The 22,442-nt window shown below is 40.0% G+C and overlaps 1 protein-coding gene across 1 annotated transcript in view; it reads right to left on the reverse strand.

Annotated features, from left to right (window-relative positions):
- Positions 1 to 20,322, reverse strand: part of LOC134551471 (cytosolic phospholipase A2 epsilon-like) — a 40,088-nt gene extending 19,766 nt beyond the window's left edge. The window contains exons 1-5 of the mRNA XM_063399130.1: positions 20,009 to 20,322; positions 17,332 to 17,533; positions 14,606 to 14,725; positions 14,195 to 14,278; positions 9,665 to 9,740 (exon numbers count right to left, since the gene is read on the reverse strand). Of these exons, the coding sequence (XP_063255200.1) occupies positions 9,665 to 9,740; positions 14,195 to 14,278; positions 14,606 to 14,725; positions 17,332 to 17,533; positions 20,009 to 20,322 (796 nt within the window). The remainder of the gene's footprint in view (positions 1 to 9,664; positions 9,741 to 14,194; positions 14,279 to 14,605; positions 14,726 to 17,331; positions 17,534 to 20,008) is intronic.
- Between the last annotated feature and the right edge of the window lie 2,120 nt (positions 20,323 to 22,442).

Below are 22,442 nucleotides of genomic sequence, written 5' to 3' on the forward strand. Positions count from 1 at the left end.
TGGGTGGGAGATGGCCAGTTCTTTCTGAGAAACACTGGCCAAACCAGGAAGATAGAAATCACACAGCTGGATAAAGTTAATTTGTTCATCACAACACTATTTTTAACAAGCAGTGTTTTCAAACAATTATGCATGATCTTGTACATTCAAAGAAAAATTACAATCTTAGCTAGCAAATAGAACAGTGTGTATATTCAGAAGTCTTGTATTGCTCCATACCAACAAAACTTGGCAGGCAAAACCATGACAGAGGCAGCACAGCATTAACTTCCCACCATGAGAGGGATTGCGCTTAAATTGTCTCTGTAGCAATTTAACCTCATGTGAAATATCAAAAGAATCAGGTTTAAGTCTGATTCAGATAGTGCATGTCTGACATACCTGGTTATTAACTCTTTATGACAGAAAATTAATTATTCCAGTGACCTTGATCATTGTCTCCCTAGGTGGGGTAGGAAGGGAGAGGCCTACCAGCAGTGCAATTGCTGCTTCAGGAGCTCAGTAGGAACTGGAGCCTTTTCCTGGTGTTTGCTGGTGCCTGAAAGACCTGGAATCTAATCCCTAATTCACAACTCTTCCCAGGAAAAGTGAAGTGGCAGAAAAGATTTGCATCTTGTGGATGGAGGGAGTGAAGTGAGGCTGCACTTGCTCTAAGTTACCATCTCCCAGAGACCCTAAACCAAGTGAACACCAAAAAGATTCTCAGACCTTGGACAGGAACTTTTCCAGTAGCAGCTGGAAGGGTTGATCCATCCTGTTCTGTAAACATGGGCTTTGGCAAAAAAAGTCTGGTGCCATGGCAGTCAAAAGAGAGAACCACCTCACGAGCAGGGAGAAGAGCACCTACTCTCTGTAAGCACAGTACCGATCTTGAGTTGTCTCCTCAAGGTTAAAAGCAAGTTCATCCCCATTTCTTGGTTCAGGATATATTGCTTTGGAATATTTTGCCTAAAAATAAGATGTTGCCTGAAATCCAGAGACCCTGTGACTGTCCAGAGACCTTCCCTCAGAGGAGGATGCCTGTCAATTAGGGAGATCCCCATGTAACACTTCACACTGCATCTTGAAGGAATTTCTTGACACTGCCAGGAGTTTTCTCTCTAGAAGGCAGTAGAGTGCCTGTCTTTGAAATTATTTCGATTGACAGCATTTCAGAGTCTTAGATTTTAACATAATGGAGGTGACTGGATAATATGTTGACTTTGGCAATTACCAGTATAATATTTAATTTACTAGGAGTGGGAGGGCTGTGCTTGCTGATCTGTCTGATAACTGAAAGTTCTTCCTTCACTGTGCAGCCTGACAGCCTGCTGAGCTGTGATGAGCTCATCCTGATAAATGCTACCGCTGCCTCTGATCTACAGAGCCTGTAGCCAAGAACTAAATGTGGTTTCAGTGCATCTGGACCATCCCTCCTCTCATTAACACACACACAGCTGTCAATCTCAAGTGCTCCAAAAACGTGAATCCAGCACCTCCAAAACTGCCAAAGTGGATGAGGTAGGATAGAATTCAGAAATTAGTATTTCTGAACTGATTTAAGACATAATGTCTCTCCTTTTTAGTTTCTAACTATCATAGGGTACAGGAAGGACATATTTCTATATTTTTATCATACTTGCAAAGGCACATTCTTCTCTTTTCCTTTCCTTTTCTTAAAGAAAACCAAAAGGGTCTTGAAAACCAAAATGCTTTGCCCTTATTTTAAATTTCATCTTTTTCATCACACACTGTATAAAATAAGACTTCTGATAGAACTGAGAAAGCTGACAGTGCAAACTCCCTGAGACAACCACGAACGGACTGCTGCAGTACTTATGAATGTCTTTTATTAGTGTTTTATCTGGAATTTACTGATTTTCTGGAGTGTTTTCTTTGGCAAAATATCTCCATGAGGCTACTTTCTAAAATTACTGTTCAGTGTGTGTGTGTTGATTTCATAAATATTTATGTAAAACCAGCTATTGATAATTAATTGACAAAGCTAATTGTCATCAGCTTTGTCAAACTGATGAAGTACAGGATAGATAAATGGAAAGTGAGGTGGATTAAAAACTGGTTTAACTACCAGGATCAAATGGTTGTCATCAGCAGCACAAAGTGCAGTTGGAGGCCAGTCTCTGCTCGTGTACCCCAGAGGCTGACAGTGGGATCAGTGCTGTTTCACATCTGTATTAACCATGGGAGTGATGAGACAGAGTTCAGCTTCAGCAAGTTTGCAGGTGGAGCAAAACTTGGGGGAGGGTTGACACACCGTAAGGCTGTATTGCCATTCAGAAGGACCTGGGAAGGGGGGAGGACCGGGACATCATGAGCCTCATGAAGTTCACTGCAGAAAATGCAAAGTCCTTCACATGAGGCAAACCCCCAGCACCAGGGTGGGCTGAGGGCTGACCAGCTGGAGAGCAGCTCTGCAGAGTGGCAGAGAGACATCTGTGCCTGTTGGTGGACACCAGGTTGAACACAAGTCAGTGAAGTGTCCTTGTGGCAAGTGAGGTCAACAGCCTCCTGAGCTGCATCAGGGGTGTGCCAGCAGCTGGAAAGGTGGTCCCTCCTCTCTGCTCAGCACTGACAAGGTCACATCTCCACAGTCCCCAGTATAAGAGAGGTAAGGATGTGCTGAAGTGAGCTGAACAAAAATGTACAGAAAGAAAATGGCAACTGGATCATCTGCTCTATGGGAAGAAGCTGAGAGAGCTGAGAATCTTCAGCCTGAAACAGAGAAGGCTTGCAGGGTCTTATCAATTTGTGTAAATACCTGATCAGAGGAGGGGAAAATAAAGAAATCTGAGTCAGGCCCTCCTCTGTGGTGCCCAGTGAAAGGTAAAAAGCAATGGACACAAACCAAAATGCAGGGAATCCCACTGAAACATAAGTAAAAATTTCATTTTTACCATGACACTGTAAACACTGCCACACACTGTCACAGATTGCTCAGAAAGGTTCTGAAGTCTCTACCCCTGGAGATGTTCAAAGCCCAAATGGATATGGCTCTGAACAACCTACTGAAGCCAATCCTGTTTATGGCAGGGGTCAGGACTACACAACCTCCAGAAGTGCCTTCACACCTCAGCCACCTTGTTTGATTCTGCTGTAACAAGGCTAGTCGGTCACAGACAAATTACATAATAGCATTAGTAACTCCTGTATGCAAATTTGACCTTGAAGATGGGGTGAGGTGATACCACTAGGACAAAGTACATTCTCTTCCTATGAAGAAAGGGGACTAAGCCACGTGTGGTTTTGCCACAATTTATCTACAGTCCCTACCAGTTATGGAGAGGTTATTGTTTTCCATAGGATTTCTGTGATTTTCCATGTTTTCCTTTAATTTTACAGACAGTATTGCATGCTGTGACTCTAACAGACCTTATGTATTTCTGTAGAGGTGGCAGTTCCCTTGAACTGAGGCTAAACTGTGAGGCAAACAAAAAATAACAGGAGAGTTGAATGTCTCCTGAATACTATGATGACTATTATACCCTTATTATATGGGAACCCTTGAAATGACTGATCAGCTTACATTGCTCTCTATTATCCATGAAAAAAGTGTACAAGAAAGCTACTGAAAATGTTCTAGTTTATTCATTGCTACCTGCAAGCTAATAAAAAAGAATTATATTTGTATTTTCTTCATGCTCTAGTTGTAATGCAGTTGCTGGGCTTTTTTTAGCAGTTTCATGCCGTGCCTGGCCCTTACTTAAGTGCACATATTGCAACTTCCCTGATGACATAATAGCACCTCATGTGAATGCTGAGACATCTGAACTCACAGTCTCTTTGAAAGTCAGTACTAAGTGACCCTGATGTCCTTTTCCAATTTGTATCTTCTGATTTAATTTGTATGACAGTGAGACTGCTTCTCAACTCTGTCTTTGAGTTAAGATCAGTTAAAAATACAAAAACAAAAGAAGCAGTTCAGAACTGCAGCCATGTATGCTACTCTGTGAGAGTACAGTCCTGCAAGGTATCCCTGAGATGAACCATCACGTGCTAAAATCACTCATCTCCATCACAGGTAAGGAAAATTACAGAAATCACAGAAAGAAAATCACAGCACTGAAAACCAAAGCTTAAAAGAAAAACTAGTCTCATAAGAACAATGAATGTAAACTACAAAATACCATCTGTCCTGTTACTGCATTTCGTAACACCAAAACGAAGAAATAATTTTCTCCTAGTGGAATATTCCTCACCTGCACAGACAGGTTCTCCTTGAATCCTAGTTTACTACAGTTTGCCTAAGAGGAGGAGGAGAACCGCCCCCATTTCTCAATTGCTGGACTTGATCTTTGGGAACATTTTTCCTTACCAGCTTAGTACAATATAAACAATATTAAGACTTTACCTCCTACTGCCATCTGAGAGAGGGTGAGAGCCATCTGAACTCGGCTAAGAGCTCTACCAGCAGCCTAGTGCAAGACTCATTTGTAAGCACAGCGTTACTGTCTGGGGTTTACTTGTGGAAATAACAGAGGGCCATAGATCTACTGTGCTTAATCAGTGATGTCTTTGACCACAGATGAACGGAGTCCCCATGAGAGCGAGCACTTCACCCAGTCCAGCCATTTAAGTCAAGTGGCAAAGTAGGATTTTCTCTCTGGAGCAGATTCAGTGGGTGCAGTACCTGCTGCAGTTCCAGCTCAAAGTTTCATATCCTGGGTCACCTCTCCCTCCTGTGCAACTGTGCTCTCACTGGCACCACTTGCTGTCCTGGGACAGGGCCATTAGTACTACCTGCACTAGCTGTAATCTCCTTAACATTTTCACACTTATTTTCTGTAGCAGAAATAACCCTTAATATCTCTGGAGAATGACTGTTTTGCAAAGGCTCCAAGTGAACTGCTGCAGAACTGACTCATTTCCTAAGAAGGGATAACACAAAAGCTTCCACAAAATAAATTCATAAGATCTTAGAGGACAAAGTATCTGAGCTCCTCTTTTATAAATATGCAAGGTCTCTCTTCATTCAAAGGTGATAAACCAAAGGAAGATCTGAAAACAAAAGGAAGAGTCAAGGGAGAGGAGTGATTGTTCTGATATCCCAGCAAGACTAACAGATTTGTTTCCACATGTGCCTGTTTTCTACAGTAGAAAATACACCTGAATGCAGTCATATTTCAGCCCAAGACTTTAACTTTCCTACCTCAGCTCTGACAGCCTCTTGATCTGGCAAGACTTTTCTCAGAGAAGTTACTGTGTCCCAGGAAAAAAAAAGTGCCTGCCAACCTGAATCTTGTTCCAAGTAATTTCTTAGTGGGACACAGAGCTCAAATTCACCTCTGCAGCCCAGGAAGAGCATTGCAAACACTCAGCACCAGTGAGGCTGAATGCATCAAGCCAGACCTGACACCACCACTCTTCACCTCATCTGTGTTAATGAGCCTGAACATGCACTCCCAGCAGCAAAGGTCATCTCGTGGAATCCGCTGGTACCCACGTAGGCTGCCACAGTTTCAGAGAGCAGTACTGTCACAGAGACCTCTTGACTCAGGTCTTCAGGATTAAGTGAGATCCAGTGGACTCCAGCTGAGTTTTGCTCTTTCACATGGCACTAAGTGTTGGTGGAGAGATGACCTAACTGCAGGTCTGTTCACCTGTGCTGTCTGAGGATCTGGAAGAGGTTTGCTTCCACTTCTGTTGCCTGAGGGCAAACCCCCTCTCTTGGTGCCTGGGCTTCAGGCATGCCAGATGAGGCAGATGCCCTCACTGATCCTCTGTTTGTTTGTGGAGCAGGGACAGGGGGTCAGCCTCCCCTGTGTGGTTTAGGGGCTGCCATGAAACAATTAAGTGCTAATGATGGTGAAAGTAGGTGCAACTCTGTGTGGCCATCCAACAACTCACTTTTAAGGAGAGCATCTGGAAGGTGTTGGAGAGTCTGTCCATGGTCCTCCTCTCCCATCACCCAGCTCCTTTCCCATTCTTTTGGGAAACAGTCACTGGAAGGGGTGTCAGCAGCAAGAAAACAAGCTAATACACCATTTTCCCTGCCATCTTGTCCTGACCAGATATTCCTCCCACATATGTCACTTCTGTAGAAGAAGAATGGAGTTAGGAAACGTGAACGTCTCTGAAGGTGCTAGCACTGGCTTCCAGCTGAGAAGGAGCAAATGGACACACCAACGACCTAAAAGTCATTCTTTTACCGAGGGCTGCACGCAGTCTTGGACTGAGGAGGGGAATACCACTGCAAAACAGGTGCCAGACTGCAAGAGACTCAAACTTCAATGGAATTTATTCCTTTCTAGTACCCCCACCACCTTCACAGCCAAACTGCATAGAGCACTGGAGCCTGGTGATGACACTCAGCGCCTGCAGGGCAGCAGGATGAGTGTAAGTGATCTTATCTGGGTGCCCTTCTCTGCAGTGCTCACAGTGAGATCAGGGAGTGCCAGAAATGTTTGAGTCTGACCCATGATTACTAATTGGCATAAAGGTTAGTTAGGAGTACAGCGGAAAATAATTAGCCCAGGTCTGTCAAGTGCATTTGCAGGGTAATATAAGACAAGACAGAAACCAATTATACATAGCACAAAGCAGATGTTGGAGAGGAACATCACTCAAGTATAGAGGAGACCACAAAAGGGGTGGGTTGACAGCAGGGATATGAAAGGGGCCAATTGACCCATTCAGGAGGAGTGAACTGTTTTCTTTTCGGTTTAATTTTTTTCTTTGTGTGCCAAACTCTATCAGCATGTGTTGTCTACAGGGAAAGGTGTAACAGCAGATTTCAGGATAAGCTTGGATTTCATCCCAGGCTTGTGAAACACACAGCCCATGGACCTTGAAGTGCATATTTTAAAAAACAGCCAAGATGAAGTTGGATGCATGTGATAGTGAGGAATATCAGTGGAAATATACTGAAGCGGTGCTCCCTGAAGCCAGGATCTGGCAAGGAAGTCAAAGAAAAATGTAGAGACTCTATGACCAAATGACCTGGTGTGACTGCACTTGAAACAAACAGAGAGAAAATCACAGAACAGAGCACTGCACAAGCTCAAAAAGATGGGAAACCAGCATGTAGGAAGAAAAGGCAAGTGAGATGATTGTTCCTGGATTTCATACAGGGAAACTGAAAATCTAAGAAAGTCTTGTGAAAAATAGGGTTATTTAATTCATGTTTTATGGATAATTATAAACTGGAAACTGTAATATACTGTATAAATGTATGATAGATGTGTACGTGCTCCACCCGCGTGCCTCACAGCACGTTGAGCACCTCTCCTGATCTTCCCGGTCCAGAAATAGAAGGTGAAAAATACAAGGCAAAAACGCTGTCAGAAGAAGACAATGAACATCGACCAACCTACACCCTGACTACGCGCAACAAGCCATCCACGAAATCACCTCAAAGCAAGGACTGACTCTGGTCATTAGCACTTGAATACGGATCGAGGGACTCTTTCAGGGCTTAATGTAAACACTCTTGATTGCCGGTGCTTAACAGAAACTATGGGGAAGGTATTTAAACTGAGTCCCTAAGCGGGCAAATTTGTGTACCCTGCAAGAGACAGCATGTGTGTCTCAGGGTCACCCTTGGCTATTTTCCCGGGAAAACTCTGTCAAGTAGGTATCGCTGTTTGTGGGGGGTTTTGTTGCTTAAAATTCTGTGATTTGATTCCAAATTTTGTGATTTGAATTTTTAATAAACCAAATTATTGAATTTGGAAACAAATTGTCCTGGCGTTTATAACAGTCTGAAATATATTATTACAAAAATTGACAGTCTTCTACAGATATCTCACAGTCAGATAGTATCTGTATCAGATGCTTATGATCAGTTTTCCAGGGGAAAGATCATATTGCGGAGAAAAGGCTAAGTAGATATCATTTTGTTATTCTCACTAGCACACAGTAGCATGTCTAGTTATTTTAGTTTTCTGATACTTCAACTGCATTCAAATGTTAAAATAAAAATGCTAAGCTAAAAGAACATCAATAACAGTGCAAAATCAAGCATGTACTTAAGTTTTTAAATCACAGAGTATCACACATTTTTTCCCGTGAGACTTCAACTTCTTTGAGAGCAGAGGTAGGTTGCTACTCAATCAATAAAGAGCTATCTGATGTTTGTTTATCTTCACTGTTCAACAGCGTCCTGGTCTACAGTGCTTCATTCCATGACATTCTTAAGAAACAAGCTCAAACGAGCTCACAGAATAGCTGGGGAATTACTAACAGAAAGAAAAGACGACTTTTTCTTCACCAGCTGGTCCCCAAGCCTTATTTACTGGTAATTAACAAAAGTATCTGAAAATACTTTCCACTGTTTCTAGGCCTTACCTAACGTCCCTAACTAAAATCTCTCTACCTACAAGTGGGAGAATCAAAATGAGCACATCACCTAAATAGATAAGAGAGAGGCAAAAAGTACTGGAGAATATATTCCATGTTTTGAAGACAGTGCAACAGAGGCACAGAATGTTTTAATGTATAAATTTGCCTAAACTTCTTATGCAACAAGTCCATGAACAGAGTTAAAAACTGAGCCCGCACATCCTGAGTTCTACTCCAGGGGTATACACTTCGGTGATAACAGTAATTTTCAAACTGTCTACATCTCACTAAGTGAGACTTCCCAGAAATCCCCCTGCCATCAGGGTGGAGGACAAGGTCACAACTCTATTTTCTGAGAATGCAGCATCATTTTGCTTTGTGCAATCCCTTTGCATAAGCAGCTGAATCATGGTTCTTATCTTGTTCAATTTTCATTCTAGATCAAAGGTGATACCTAGGGCAACTAAATCAACTGTTAAAAGGAATGAAGGTGGGGTCTTGCACATACATGCAGTGTTTCATAGCTCTCAAATAGAATAGAAATTAATTTGAAATTTTCTGTTATACTATATTTTCTATTCTCTGCAATCCAATATTACAGACAATGTGAACAGAACACTTCACTTGATTGGAAAATTGACAAGGGTGACATCCATGCTCTTGAAACACCAAAGTGAGTGAAATACAAAGAGATAGTGAGAAATTTTATCTGTTGGATATTATTGCTTCAGCAAACTTTATCATGATCTCCCAAAAAGGAAAGAAAATGCAAAACAAGAGAGGAAAGAACAGTATGGTAAAGGGATATGCAAAACTGTGTTATTAGTGATGTGCCAAGTTCATGAGATACACATAGGAGTGGCAGGAGAAAAAAATTCTCAAAGAAAAATCTTTGGGAATGTGAACAACCAGGCAAGGGCTGTCCAAATATCACACATTTTCAGAACACTTTGCACATCACCTGTAATGTACTTGGTACCACAGTCCCCAAAAGATTTCTTTAAAAACCTTCACTGAGGGGCGAGAGTCGGCTGGTGTCATGATGCTCAGGACAACCAAAGAATTAATAGGAACTGGTGTGTAAGTGTTTCAGCTCTGCATTTGTCATGGGCATGTTATATAAACATCTCTGTGTTAAAACTGGTGTTGAGATAATTTCAAGCCCCTGAAACAGCCAACTTGTCAGATAAATAATGTGGAAAACCCTCCAGTAACCAAATAAACCTCAAAATTGCACATAGATATTCTGTGGCATAAGTTGCCTTCAGCTGTGATTTCTTAGATTGTATGACTTTAATGTTTTGCATTTGTGCAGTATCTAGCACAAGCAGGGGCTTGTAGAGTACTTAGACAATGATGTAATGTCAATGAAAAATCTGATACTCACAAAAATCTGCCTGATGAGCGTTTTTCAACTTTATGATTCTTACGGTAAGCAAGGAATAAGGTGTCGTTTCTTCCTGCTGAAAAAAATGAAACAAAGGAGATGTATTTTAAAGTTTTGAATATGTGTATTGACTGTAATGCAACCAGACGCTGAAAAGAACCAAGGTTCTGCTAAAGTTGTCTCTTCCAGTTGGCATCACAGCAAAAAAAACCAATAGGCAGCAGAATGCATTTTCTCCACAAACTTCATTGACCCCTAAAACCTGTAGCTATTAGCTATCTGAGCACAAAGAGAAGGTGTGGAAAGAGAGGATAAATAGGAAAGTTAAGATGGTGTAAATAAGCTGAAAAAGTTCATTTAGCCAGTAACATTAAATTGTACACATGACTATCATCAGCCAGTATGAAGACAAAATTCAGTGAATCCAGAAATCAGAGATGCTTCAAATTTGGTCGGCCATTGACCAAGAGCCTATGTTGCTCTGTAGGTAGAATCAAGGCCTACACAAAAGAGTCTTCTTTTAATGCAGTGCTTGGATAATCAGAGAGAAGAGGAGAAAAAACCAGGTCTTTTTATGTTTTCTTGCTTGTTTTTTAAAAGAATCATTTTCATGAGAGAGAGATGACTAAGAATGAGTGTTAGCACCTTTGGGAATGTCTAAGCACTATACAACACACAGCTTTGGACAAACACACCCAGCTTGCTTTGTGGGAACAAAGGTTTTTCCTTACCAAGGATGGTTATCTAATTGATAGACATGGAATAGCTTTGACTACAATCCTTAATTTCAAAGAAGACTATCTCCAATTCCTTGTTGAAGGTGCCAGGCCTGACCATCTGGGGCTGTAAAAGTTGTGACAATCACCTGTTCTTGATGGATTTTACATCTTCAGAGAACATGCTCATCACGTCCCCTAGTAGCAACTAGAGCAAGCAGAATATCAGCAAAAAAGAAGGAGAAAATAGACAGTGCTTACTATGGCTGTGGCAGAGGTGGTTATACTGATTCCCCAGCTGTGGGAACAGTTGGGGAGAAATTATCAAAACAGCTCAAGTTTATAGAAAGGGAAGAGAGTTACATTATGGTTGTCCTAAAGGGACTGAATTAAAAGGGTAAATCAGCGCTAGAGGTGGCTCCCTCACTCATGGTTTAGGAACAGAAGCAGAAGAAAAGAAGGAATTTCAGATTGTATCAAGTAATAATTTCTGTATTTGATGTATGATTATAGTAGCAACAGATAGAAGAATCCTTATTAGATTGAAGTAGTAACATAAAATGACTGCAGTGAATGTCTGAGGATGAGGCTCTGCACAAGAAAGAAAATGCAAGGTCTGTGAAATCCTGAGGTCTGACTGCTACTGCTATGTGAGGAGCTTTAATCTGCATACAACTATGTTATCAGCAGATCCTGAACTGGGTATCTGCAATAAAAGGGGAAGGTATAACTAGTATACCTATAAATAATATGTAAATTAAAAAGTCACTCAGGCTATGAAATATTAGGGAATCTTTTAATTCTGAGCAAAGCATTAATGAAAACAAAATATTATAGCATTAAAATGAGGCAGATTTAGGAACAGGGAAGTGTTACTTTGCAGTTCTAGTAACAAGGATCTGTGGAAGTTATAGAATGGCCAAACTTACTTTGATGCCACTTGTGTATTTGCAAAAAGATATTCAGAAAAATAATATGGAAGACATAGTATATAGTGGGTCAAGAAATAGGTGGCCACTTCAGGGACCAGTAGGTAGGTGGTCACTGATATTCAGAAGGAGATTGAGAAGTTCAGATAATGGCAGAAAACAAATAGATCAATAATTCTTAGTGAAGTCACAACATGAAACATCATCAACAAGAAGGGGTGGCCAAAGAAAGAAGTTGGCATGAAAGGTAATGACCAAAAGTTAGAAAAGACAGTCTGAAGTGAAACAGAAGAGAGCTGGTTGAAGGTGATGAAATAATTAGGAGATGTTATCTATTTTCTAAGAAACTTCAATTAAAATAAGAAGGAGAAACTCTCTAGTGAAATAAGAGAAAGCACATACAAAGGTGCTGCTACTGTGACAAAAGTCAAAGACTTATGAAAAGGTCAAAGTATAAGAAATGAGTGAGACAAGACAGTACATCAGCTGAAGGGTGTAGAGCATTGGACCATGGGGAATCCATCATGACAAAATCTAGCTTAACCTCTCAAATAATCCATCTCTATAAGAGTGAAAGACATGAAGGTCATAAAAGGAAATTGCACAAAAAATGCACTAATTTGCAGGCTATGAGGTTGTCCAATAAAATGGCAAGATTGATGATTTTATAAAATGCTGGGTAATTGAAAGGCATGTTAAATAGAGGCCAGTGCCTAATATAACCATAAGACTTGCCCATGACCTCAAGCTAATGACCAGGAATTGTATCAGAATGTCTTCAGCGAGCTATCTGGTTCAAATGCTAACACATTTTGGTGTGAGGTACAGAAGCAGCACACCCAAAACAACAACTGGGCTAAGTGCCAAAAAAATGCATTCTCTTCATCAGGCTACAGAGAATAGAATTTCCTGGCTTCTGGGTGGGTGTATTCCAAAACTAAAAACTAAGTTAATTACTGTTGCTTGAAGTAATATATAAGGCACAAGGTATTTTACATGGCTATATTCTAAATAGGGAAGGTAAGATCTCAGTGTTACCAGAACACAGGCTGAGCCAACTCCACACAATTGAGAATTGTTACATTTTCCTGAAAATGTAGCAGTGGATCATATTTGGCTTTGCACTCTATAGGTAGGCAACAGCTAAATTCCATGCACAGCCCCACGTATGTTTTCCTAAACCAAATCCAGTAACTATTCACTTTATCACACAGCTATGCAAAGTCCTCTCAAATTGAAACAAGTACTTAGGCAAATGTTTGATCATTTGCATTAAAAAAAGTTGATACCTGTTTACTTCTTCTGGAACTCAAGGTCTGCTACAAGCATGTTATCCTTTCTAATCTAATGATTATCCTCATGTTGAAGATGGCAAGCTATGACTTGCAAAAATTGAGGCAATTACCAAAAGCTACCCAAGAAACCAAATACCTGTAAGAGGCAGAAATTGGCCAGTTTAGACAAGTCTCTGCCTTTAATGCCAGTTTTCTGCCAAGATTTATTACAGACAAGAGAAGACATATTCAAAGCCAGGAGGTAAATAGAGAGCATCTGAGAATGTCTTTGTTGTTAAACACCTGTGGACAACAAACAGAACTTTCAGATGTTCATTTGGCAGGGAGAAATTATTGCATGAATAATGAATTGAAGCTGTGGAAAGGGTCCCATAGCCCCCTTTATGCAGGAGTTCACAGCCACAGGGTTCATTTTTTTTAATTATTATTACTTCATGTTTGTTCTAAAATATATGCTGGATCCTAACAATCTTTATGTAAATGTAACTATGTTAGTGGTAAAGAGGGGTTGGTTGCTTTTAGCCATGGATATTCTAAACCAAAACAGAACTTCAGTGTGAACACATTAAATCATTACAAAATTGCTGAGGAGATTGGGTCATTGTTTTCCCCAACAGCTGCTTTTCCTGCTTTAGTACATTCTGTTACTGAGTTTTAGCATACACACACACACAAACACACACACACACAGAGCAAATTAGGAAACCTAAATGCCATGGCAGTTTTGGTTCTACTGCTTTGCCCTTTACAGCAAGTTTCACTGCCCACTGATGGTTTGTACCTTTTGTACACTAATATCCATCTGTAGGAGCTGCCAGCATGCTGTTAACAAGAGATCAGTTTGATAAATCAGTCCGATAAGGTTGTGACATACATAGGCAAAACAATGTTTGTAGTTTTCTGTTCATTTGGTAGTCTGGTTACACAAAAAATAAAACCAACCAAACATATGTGAGCTCTAAACACTTGAATCACACATCATTTAAGATATCATCAAAAGTAAATTTTCTTTTTTGTTTGGAGCCTCCATGTTTTACTTTGAGGTAGCCTGACACAATGCCAGCAGCAAATATCATCACTGACAGAGCTGCTACATATTTGATGCAGCTGTATCTCTGCCAGAGGCCCTGTAAACATTTCCAGAGTTGTTCTCTCATTGTGAAGAAGTGCACAGGGATCAGAATAGGCATTTGTTCTGAAAACTGGCATTAATGATCCAACCCCAAAAGTTGACCAACAACCATACTCTGACTTTACAACTCTGCCAACATTCTCCATTCATTCTGGGCTAAAGCTCCATTAAGTCAACAGAAAGCATTAGGAGAAGGCCAAGTCAGTCTCATTTAACAGCAAATCAAGAACACTTTCACTAAGGGATTTCTTTAAGGAATAAAACCATGAAAATAACACATTCTATGCTATTAATACTACACACCTAAAGAAAATTTTCTTTCATTAAATATTCCTATTTCTCCATAACCATGTGAATCTTTAATAACCAAATCTGAGGGGGTGGGAAAAATGATCATACCCTTCTCAAAAAGGTATTGATTTAGTCCCCCATATTTTTAGTCTGTTGAAATATGGTACCTTAGCATCATCACTTGGGGCTGCATAGTGCATCATCCATTTTCTTTCTTCATTTTCCAAAGGGCTTGATTTTCTGCTTGAATGCTGCTGAGGGAAGAAAAACAGGGATGAAAAAGAGAGTAAAGATCAACTTTTTTTACTTATTTCCATTCCCCACTGTAGCATTCCAAATTGGAACAGGCAACTTGCACCTTCTCATTGTGGTGAATAAAATGAATGTACCAGTTCTGTGCTATATGAAAAGATTCTGACCCCAGGTCCTGGTGACTGCAAATATCCAGGAAAGGATCATCTTGTTTTCCTGGAAATGTATGTCCTATAGATAACAGGGGTCTTGACCTGTTGTAGTTCAGGGGCAAATCTGAATCAAAATTCGAGACTCCTGCCAGGGTTGTTCTGTTTTCCACTTACCTGAGGTAAGGCAGAGGGTGATGCCATCGAGATTGCTGCTACATTAAGAGCAGCTGCTGTGATGGGCACCTCAGTACTAGGCTCCACAGGTGCCAGTGCCTCCTGAAACAAATTCACAATCTTGAAGAAGTCTCAGAAGTTGCTGAACAGGTGTTTTATTGCACTGAGTCAGAACTCCACCCCTCAGTGATTTCTGAAACAGGGAAATTTCCCACCCACATTATTTGTGCAAAGAGCAGCTGCTGTAAGGTGTGAGCGCTCATATCTGCAGGTCGTGTGGCTGAGCAGAGCCTTCTGAGGGACCAAATCATTCCCTCCTGGGGCTCAAGGAAATGCAGTAGCAGCTGTAACCTGACTGAAGATATGATAGAGATCATCTGTGTGAGATAGCCTTGCAGAGGTTATCTAAAAGTGAGGATAGCAGCAGCCTAATAAACACATCAACGTATTTTCTCCATGCCCACACCTGAATTCCATACATGGTTACATCCATAACAAAAAATAAATTTAAAAACGGCTCTGGAGATGATCATTAGAATGTCATTTACATATGAAGATGATAAGAATTCTTTTGAAAGAACATTTTTCCCTGAAAAATGCCGTTGCATCATGATTTCTGTGTACACACTCATTTTTCTTGAAGTTTCAAAAGAAATTAAAGAAGGTATGATAAGCAACATTTCTCTGCTCCCTAAACCACATAGTATCTTTTTTTTTTTCCCATTTGAAATATCTTATTTCTGGGATTCACATTTAATACAGCATTCAGCTTAACAAATTTAAATGAGATTCAAGCATTTCATCTTGAATAATCATTAAATGTTTCCACAAACTACAGTATCAATTTCTGATGCAAAAATGATCCAGATTTCTTAGCAACTGTATTGAAATAGTCATCTGGCTGGATGCTATTAACAGATTACTGGAATTTAATGGACTGATCCAATATTTTGTTGGATTTTTTTTTAATCTAATGAGGATCTGCATGTGTTCAGCACACTTCTAGGAAGTTCAGCGATTAAAATTTCTAGGACATTATGCAAGCATTATTAGGCACACATAGATTTGCATTGAAAGTCCTCCTGAATGATTAAAATTAGTGCTTAGGAAACAACTTGAGATTAACAGGATGACAAAGCATCCTGCTTCCTCTTAGAGACATATGTGGGCATATGTGTGAAATCACTGCAACTCTGACTGTGGCTATGAGTTTTGTACTAGGACCTTGACTAACAGAAACCAGACACAAACCCAATGACTCCTAGAAGTCTCATTACCTACTTCTCTTATGTGGACAGAGGAATCAATATGCAAAGTTGTTCTTACAAGAAGAACAAGTTAAGACAATCTGATCATCTTACATCTTTCCAAAACTTTGTTTCTTAGGTTTAATTTTGTATCTACATTATCTTTTTTGGTTGTTTCTTTTTGAAATAAGCACATTTATTTTATCATGAAATGCAAGTGAAAATTTGCTTTTAACTTCCTTTCTCACCTTCATTGTATTGAAACTTTCTGGAACTGCTTAACTGAAGCCAGAATTAAATCATCTACAGCAACAGCTTAAGGAGAGTCCCAAGTCTCTCCCATTCCTTGGCTGATGCTTTACTTAATGTGAGCACCTGCATTTTTGTAATAAAAAAAAAGATACTCTTTTTTTTTCTGTGAGAATGGTGGCAAGAAACAGTTTAGACAAAAGTAACTGTATGCACAAAAGAACATACATTTTCTCTTTCTTCTGCTACCACTGACCTGTGTCCCTGGTTGAAGTGCCTAGAAGTGCCTTTCAGTATCACAACCGAGGAATGAGAACATTTGTTTCAACTTCTTTGTAATTGTGCCACACAAAGGCTGTCAGATCGAGGTCTTGTTTCTGAAATGTATGGAAGCTAATGGGTGTGAGGTTTTTGCATGAGATCCTGTTTTCATTTACATTGTCATATTGTACCTTTACTTTTAAAACAAAAGGAAAGTGGGGGAAAGAGGAGTTGGGGGAAGAAGCCTTCAGCATCTCTTAGGAATCTGACCAAGAGTTGCTTGTTGCCTAGAAAATAATTTTTCTTTCCCGACCAAGCCTTCCTTATATGAAATACCTGTTTTTTAAGCTCAAGCCAGAGGCAGTCAAAAGTACCTTTGACTCAAAGCTGGCACTGGTGTTGACATTCCTAAATTAGTTCAAAGTTCAAAATTGCTTTTTGCTATGAAGCACTATTCCTTTTGAGGCAAACACATCATTTTCACTAGGTGTGCACTTAGGATACACTTGATCAATAAGTCATCTGAAAGTTAAATTCATAGTAGAAGCTGGTTGTGTTTTCTCTATATTGAGTGGGAAAAAAAAAAAAAAAAAAAAAAAAAAAAAAAAAAAAAAAAAAAGGCAAAAAAGCTTGACAACTGCAAGTAGTGACTAAACACCTCCTCATTGGATTCTTCTGGAGAAGTCTAAATGTCCAGACCACATTTGACACCTAACTTCTGAATGTCTGAAGGTGGCTGAGATGAATCCCACCCTGGATAATCAGCATGTCCTCTTTAGTCGGTTGTTTCCAAAGTTACTGATGCTGAGGGAACCTGACATTGAGGAACCTGGTTTTGTTGTTGCATGTGATTCACCCTGGTGCAATGTGAAGCTGCAAAACACCCTTGGGCAAAAACTCTATTAACATATAAATGAAAACTCCTCTCTGGTATCCATTCAAATAGCAAAGAAGAGGTTTCCTGATTACCAAGGTGGCAGAGAATGCCAAATTCAATGTGGCTAGCACCGGTACAAACTGCCAGCCATATTCAGGTTCAGGACCACCAAAGGCCCCTGTGGTGGTGGAGCAGACAGCCTGACTTGGGACTGCTGTGCAGTGGTAGCTCATGTCCAGGTGCATTAAGGGAGTAATATCAAGCTGGGTTTTCTGTGAAACCCCAGGCTGCAATCTGCAGAAGTTCAGCAGCAGCTTTCAAAGCATCTGAGACAAGTTTGGGACAAACGGCAAATGTCAGAGGGAAAGGCTGACTGGAGAGGTCTGCAACAGCTCTGAGGAAATGCACTCCTGACTTGTGGGGCAGAGCCCCAGTGGTCAAATCTGACATTTAGTGCAGCTCAAGGAACACAGAAACTTTGCTGGGCCATCCCAAGATACCACACTTATGGCAATTTTGGGGTCTGTCTGCCAGCTGATGAACTAGTGGTGAGACACAGTTCACCCAAAGTTGCTCTGCCTTGACATAATTTTAATTTAAATTTTTTTTCTGCAATGATTTTTTTTCCTCCCTGACTAGTCTGATGGTGTCTAAGACTACAGTAAACACATTCTAAAACTGCAACTACAACTGAGTTAGGAATTCAATGTTAATGCTCAAAGACATGGGTTGGATCAGATTTAATTATTAGAAGATTTATTAAAAGTGGCTAAGGACAAATAAAAGATCAGATAGAGTTTGTATTTTCTTTCCACTTTTGTCAGTCATTCTTCATGATTGCTCTCTTCAGCCTCTTTCCCTTCCTTTACAGCTTTTCTGCAGCCTAGAGAGTCTTATGTCCCATCCCTGTACCATGGACTTTTGATATCAGGTGCTTCAGCACACGTTTCTCTCAGATTTTTCAGACTACCTTTCTGAACGCAGGAAAAAGAGAGCTGCACTGAAAGCCCTTCTAGTTTATTCCTAATTACTATCTTCAGTAGCAACAGCCATGTTCTATTCAGGGATACAGGTAAATGCAGCTGAAGTGCATCAGTGTGATGCATCAGGTATTAAAGTATTGTTACATTGTGGCCCATCTGAATAAAAGCAAAAATGTTCACATCCAAGTCAGAAATCAAGAGATCTTAAGTCCCACGAGAGCAATGCTGAGTATCACTCACAAGAAACAGGCTTTAATATGGCAGTGAATGAAACTGTGCCTGATCCACATAGTTGCTTCTGGTGACCCATAGGTTCTTTATTTAAACAAGATAAATGTATATGTTATAATGAGAAAGGTATACAGAAACATATTTATCTGTAATTCAAGTATAGATTCGTAGATTTTTTTAAGGTTGGAAAAGATCTCTAAGACCATTGAGACCAACTGTTAATCTAACACTGCCTAGTCTACCACTAAACCATGAAGGTATTAGGACAGAAAAATGAAATGGCTTGAGAAAATTTGGACCATAAGGTAAAATCAGCTGAAAAAGGAGTGTTTCTATCCACTAGAAATATTAAATTGCTTTTAAAAGGTCTCTGTATGCTCCTCCCCATGACAAATAGGAAGTACAGATATTTGTTGTTACATATATGCTACTCAGAACTCAGAAAAAATATGAATTCAGAAAATATTTCAGAAACTCTCCAAGTACTTCAAGTCCTGGACAAATACTGATAGTACCTCATATTTGCAGGGTTATTTGGTCTGTTTATTCTTTCACAGAACATAATCTCTCTTCTGATTTGACAAATAGAAAACCTCTACATATGCATTAAAGGAATACCTTTTTATTATGGAGCTTATAATTCAATTTATTAAATTAGTCTTCCTTTGTAAGGCACGCCCTGCCTTGAGTATTCTAGTTCTTGCCAGTATCACTGTAGTATGCCATCAAACACTGAAAGATGTTGGGACTGCTAAAGCAACTTATCCAGAAATAACTGGCCTCTAAACCTTTCCAGCTAGTAGGTTAATAGTGTCTTGCTATCTTAATAAAATCAGCAAGTACTGGAGAGGTAAGCCTTTGAGTTTACTATCCTTGTCTAAATTATTTGACATCATAGGCTATCATCAGCTTTAAATTTCCAGTGTTCAATGCAGTTAGCTCCAAGGGATAAAGTACATTACAAAAAACTAGTTGATGCATAAATCTTTTGGTTACCAGAGTGCCTTTCCTGACTATAGGGAGAAAAATGCCATTTCCCATGAGAACTGTTATTTGAGAGTCCCAGGCAAGATCAAGGGGACCCCAATGCAGGTGACAGATTCAGCCCTGATTCTGGCAGTTCCTCCAAGCCTTCCTCATTGTTAAGCAGGGTCTCTTCTACCTCTCCTGTGTAAAAGTGGCCACTGCACCTTTCTGAGTGCTTTGCCTTTCCAGCCAAGAGATGTACAGCCAGCATGTTTCAGCACACATGAGGAAACTGCTTTTTTCAACACAGCAATGCCTCGGGATTTGGTATAATGAAATTCCTAATTTTTATGTAATTTTCTATGTTACAAAAGATAATAGAACAGTGCATTATGAGAACACAGCCCACATCTGATGCAGATGTCTCTGGATATGAGAGTCCTGGTGAGAAAACACAAGCTATGGAGAGAGGACACCCTTCGGGAAGGCATACCCAGATGAGGAAAGGCTGCCAGCCACTGTGGGCATTTCCCATCCCATTTGCCAGCTGAAGAGGAAAAGGAAGCACAGGGTTAGGTGATGTACTCACGCCAGCTCATCTTGCAGTGCTGAAATTCCTTGTGCCTCTTCCTTGTATGAGAAAGGCCTGGCTGTTGCAGCAGCTCTTGCATCCAGTGTCTCCAGTGTGTGCCGGAGCCCTGCTCGTTCATGGCGCAATCCGGACTGGTGCGCATGGCAGCCAACCTTGCCACATGTACAGCACGCTGTCACTGGCAGGATGGAGCCTTCCCAGGGCACCTGGTAGGTCAGGTAAGCAGGTTTGCTTAACAAACACAGGCTCTGTTGGGAGACAAAGATTTGTTCTGTCTGAGCTATCAGGCGTGCCTCGTGCCAGCTGCCCATGGGATGGGATCTCAGTGGTGCTACATGCGTGACTCCGGATGGGTATTACCAAAACAGTGCCATTTCTCAGGGACTACAAAAGGCTTCACAACTGTCTGTGGAGCCAGGTATGGGAGAATTTGGGAGTAAGCAAAAGAGTCTCACCATCATTCCACATGCTCCAGCAGAACGAAATACAAACCTGTGCAGGAATCTAGTGTGGCCACTTACTCACAAAAGGGCTGATCACAAAGATTAAACTATGTCGACAGCTCTGTATGGAAAGACTTTAAAGAAACCATTGCAAAACATCTGAAGGAAGTGTTTCAGAAATGCGTAAGGAAAGAAACATTCTCCAGGAGATCGAGATAGGCAACTATGTAAGTACATCCTATTACATGCTAAATTAAATCACCATTGCAACATTATACTGTGCTAAAACTCACAGACATCAAAGTCAAGCATGACTCCTAGGTCAGGTCAAGAAAACACAGATTAAAGAACAAATTCTTAGTGGCAAACATTGCTGAATATCCATTATAATAAATGTAAGGGAGCCACACGTTACTAAAGCATGTGGAAACCTGTCTAAACAGCTCTTGCATAAATTCTCACATAGGTTTGATATTTTGACCCTATATGATGTAACAAATAAAACCTACTCAGTTAGATCACATTGTACAGATGTGACATGAAAGGAAAATTAATTATTTGCTGCATTTCCACAAGTCCAAGACAATAAGCTCATATGTGCAAATAAAAAGGAAGTATTTATGAAGAGAAAGCAAAATGCTATCAAAGGTTTGGACTTATTACTTCATCCATAAAGCAAAATAATTACTAATTATGCAGCTAAATCAGGAATGATAATAGAACACTTGTATTCTATGTTAAAAAAGGAGATACTTTACATGTTTCATCAATAATGAAAATGACCACTTAGTCATACAACATGTAATAAGACAGAATAGAGATCATTCTTACCAATTAGTTTCTAAAACTAGGATTTAGTTTTAGATTCTAGGATTCTTGACTATCTATAGTCTAGGATTCTTGACTATCTATGCTTCAGCTATTTTAATTCTTGCTATACTGCAGAACTGCAGAAAGAATGTGAATATTGTGCCAATTTTAAAACATAGCAAGGGGGATATAGTAATGTGCCAGTAGTTTGTTTACCCTGGCTGTATGGCCATAATGAACACAGTATCTGACTAATTAAAAATCAGTTATCATATATTACCACCCTGGCTTTTCTTACTGTTCCTCCAAATGTGGGATGGTAGTCATGCATACCAAATGCTCCATCATCCCTGAAGCAGTTGACAGAAAGACTTATGTTAAATGAAGAGTTGTTTTCAAATTGCATACATTCTTTCAAATTATGCTTCATACATTTTGTACAGCATTTGTTCATGTATGCGTGTTTATATTATATATAACTTTCAGCATACAAATAAATTATACACTGAAAACTGCACTCCACCACACAAGGGAGTGCTTTGCCAAAAAAAGATTGTTGCTGTGCAATCAGTTGGTCTTAGGACAGCCATTAACTAGTACAATTTAGTGTCTGGACAGCAGAGGGTTCCACCCAATCAGATTCCATACATATGTGCGTGTGCATGTGTGCGTATTTAAAAACACCAGGGAAGATTTGGAGTAAAAATTTATGTCTGGAAGACTTTGCTTGAAGGTAGAAGTAAGAGACCTACCTCCCTTGCATGTGAACTGAATGCCTAGCCATATCATTCAGTAAAGAGCTTAAGAACCATGTAGCTGCAAAATAAAAAAGCAGGGGAAAAGGATAGAAAAGCTGTTGGAAGTGGATATCAGTAAAGAGATATAACTGTGCCTTTCTCTTTATTTTATTTTTCTTTTCTTTTACTTTTTCTTTTCCTTTCTCTTTTCCTTTCTTTATTAAACTTTGCAAAAGTCTTATATTTGGACTATGCACAGAAATTCCTCTTTAATTTCCATATTTTAGGTATGTTATAGAGGTGATGCCACTGTGTGACTAAAACATGTGCTGTCCTATGGATGCATTGGTCTTGCAGGGCAGGTTACTGAAGCTGTCTTTAAGTGACCAGAGTGCAATAAGGCTGCAAAGGATGTCAAAGCAATTACAGGATGTCCTCCCA

This window comes from Prinia subflava, chromosome 5, assembly GCF_021018805.1.
Source record: "Prinia subflava isolate CZ2003 ecotype Zambia chromosome 5, Cam_Psub_1.2, whole genome shotgun sequence".
NCBI lineage: Eukaryota > Metazoa > Chordata > Aves > Passeriformes > Cisticolidae > Prinia > Prinia subflava.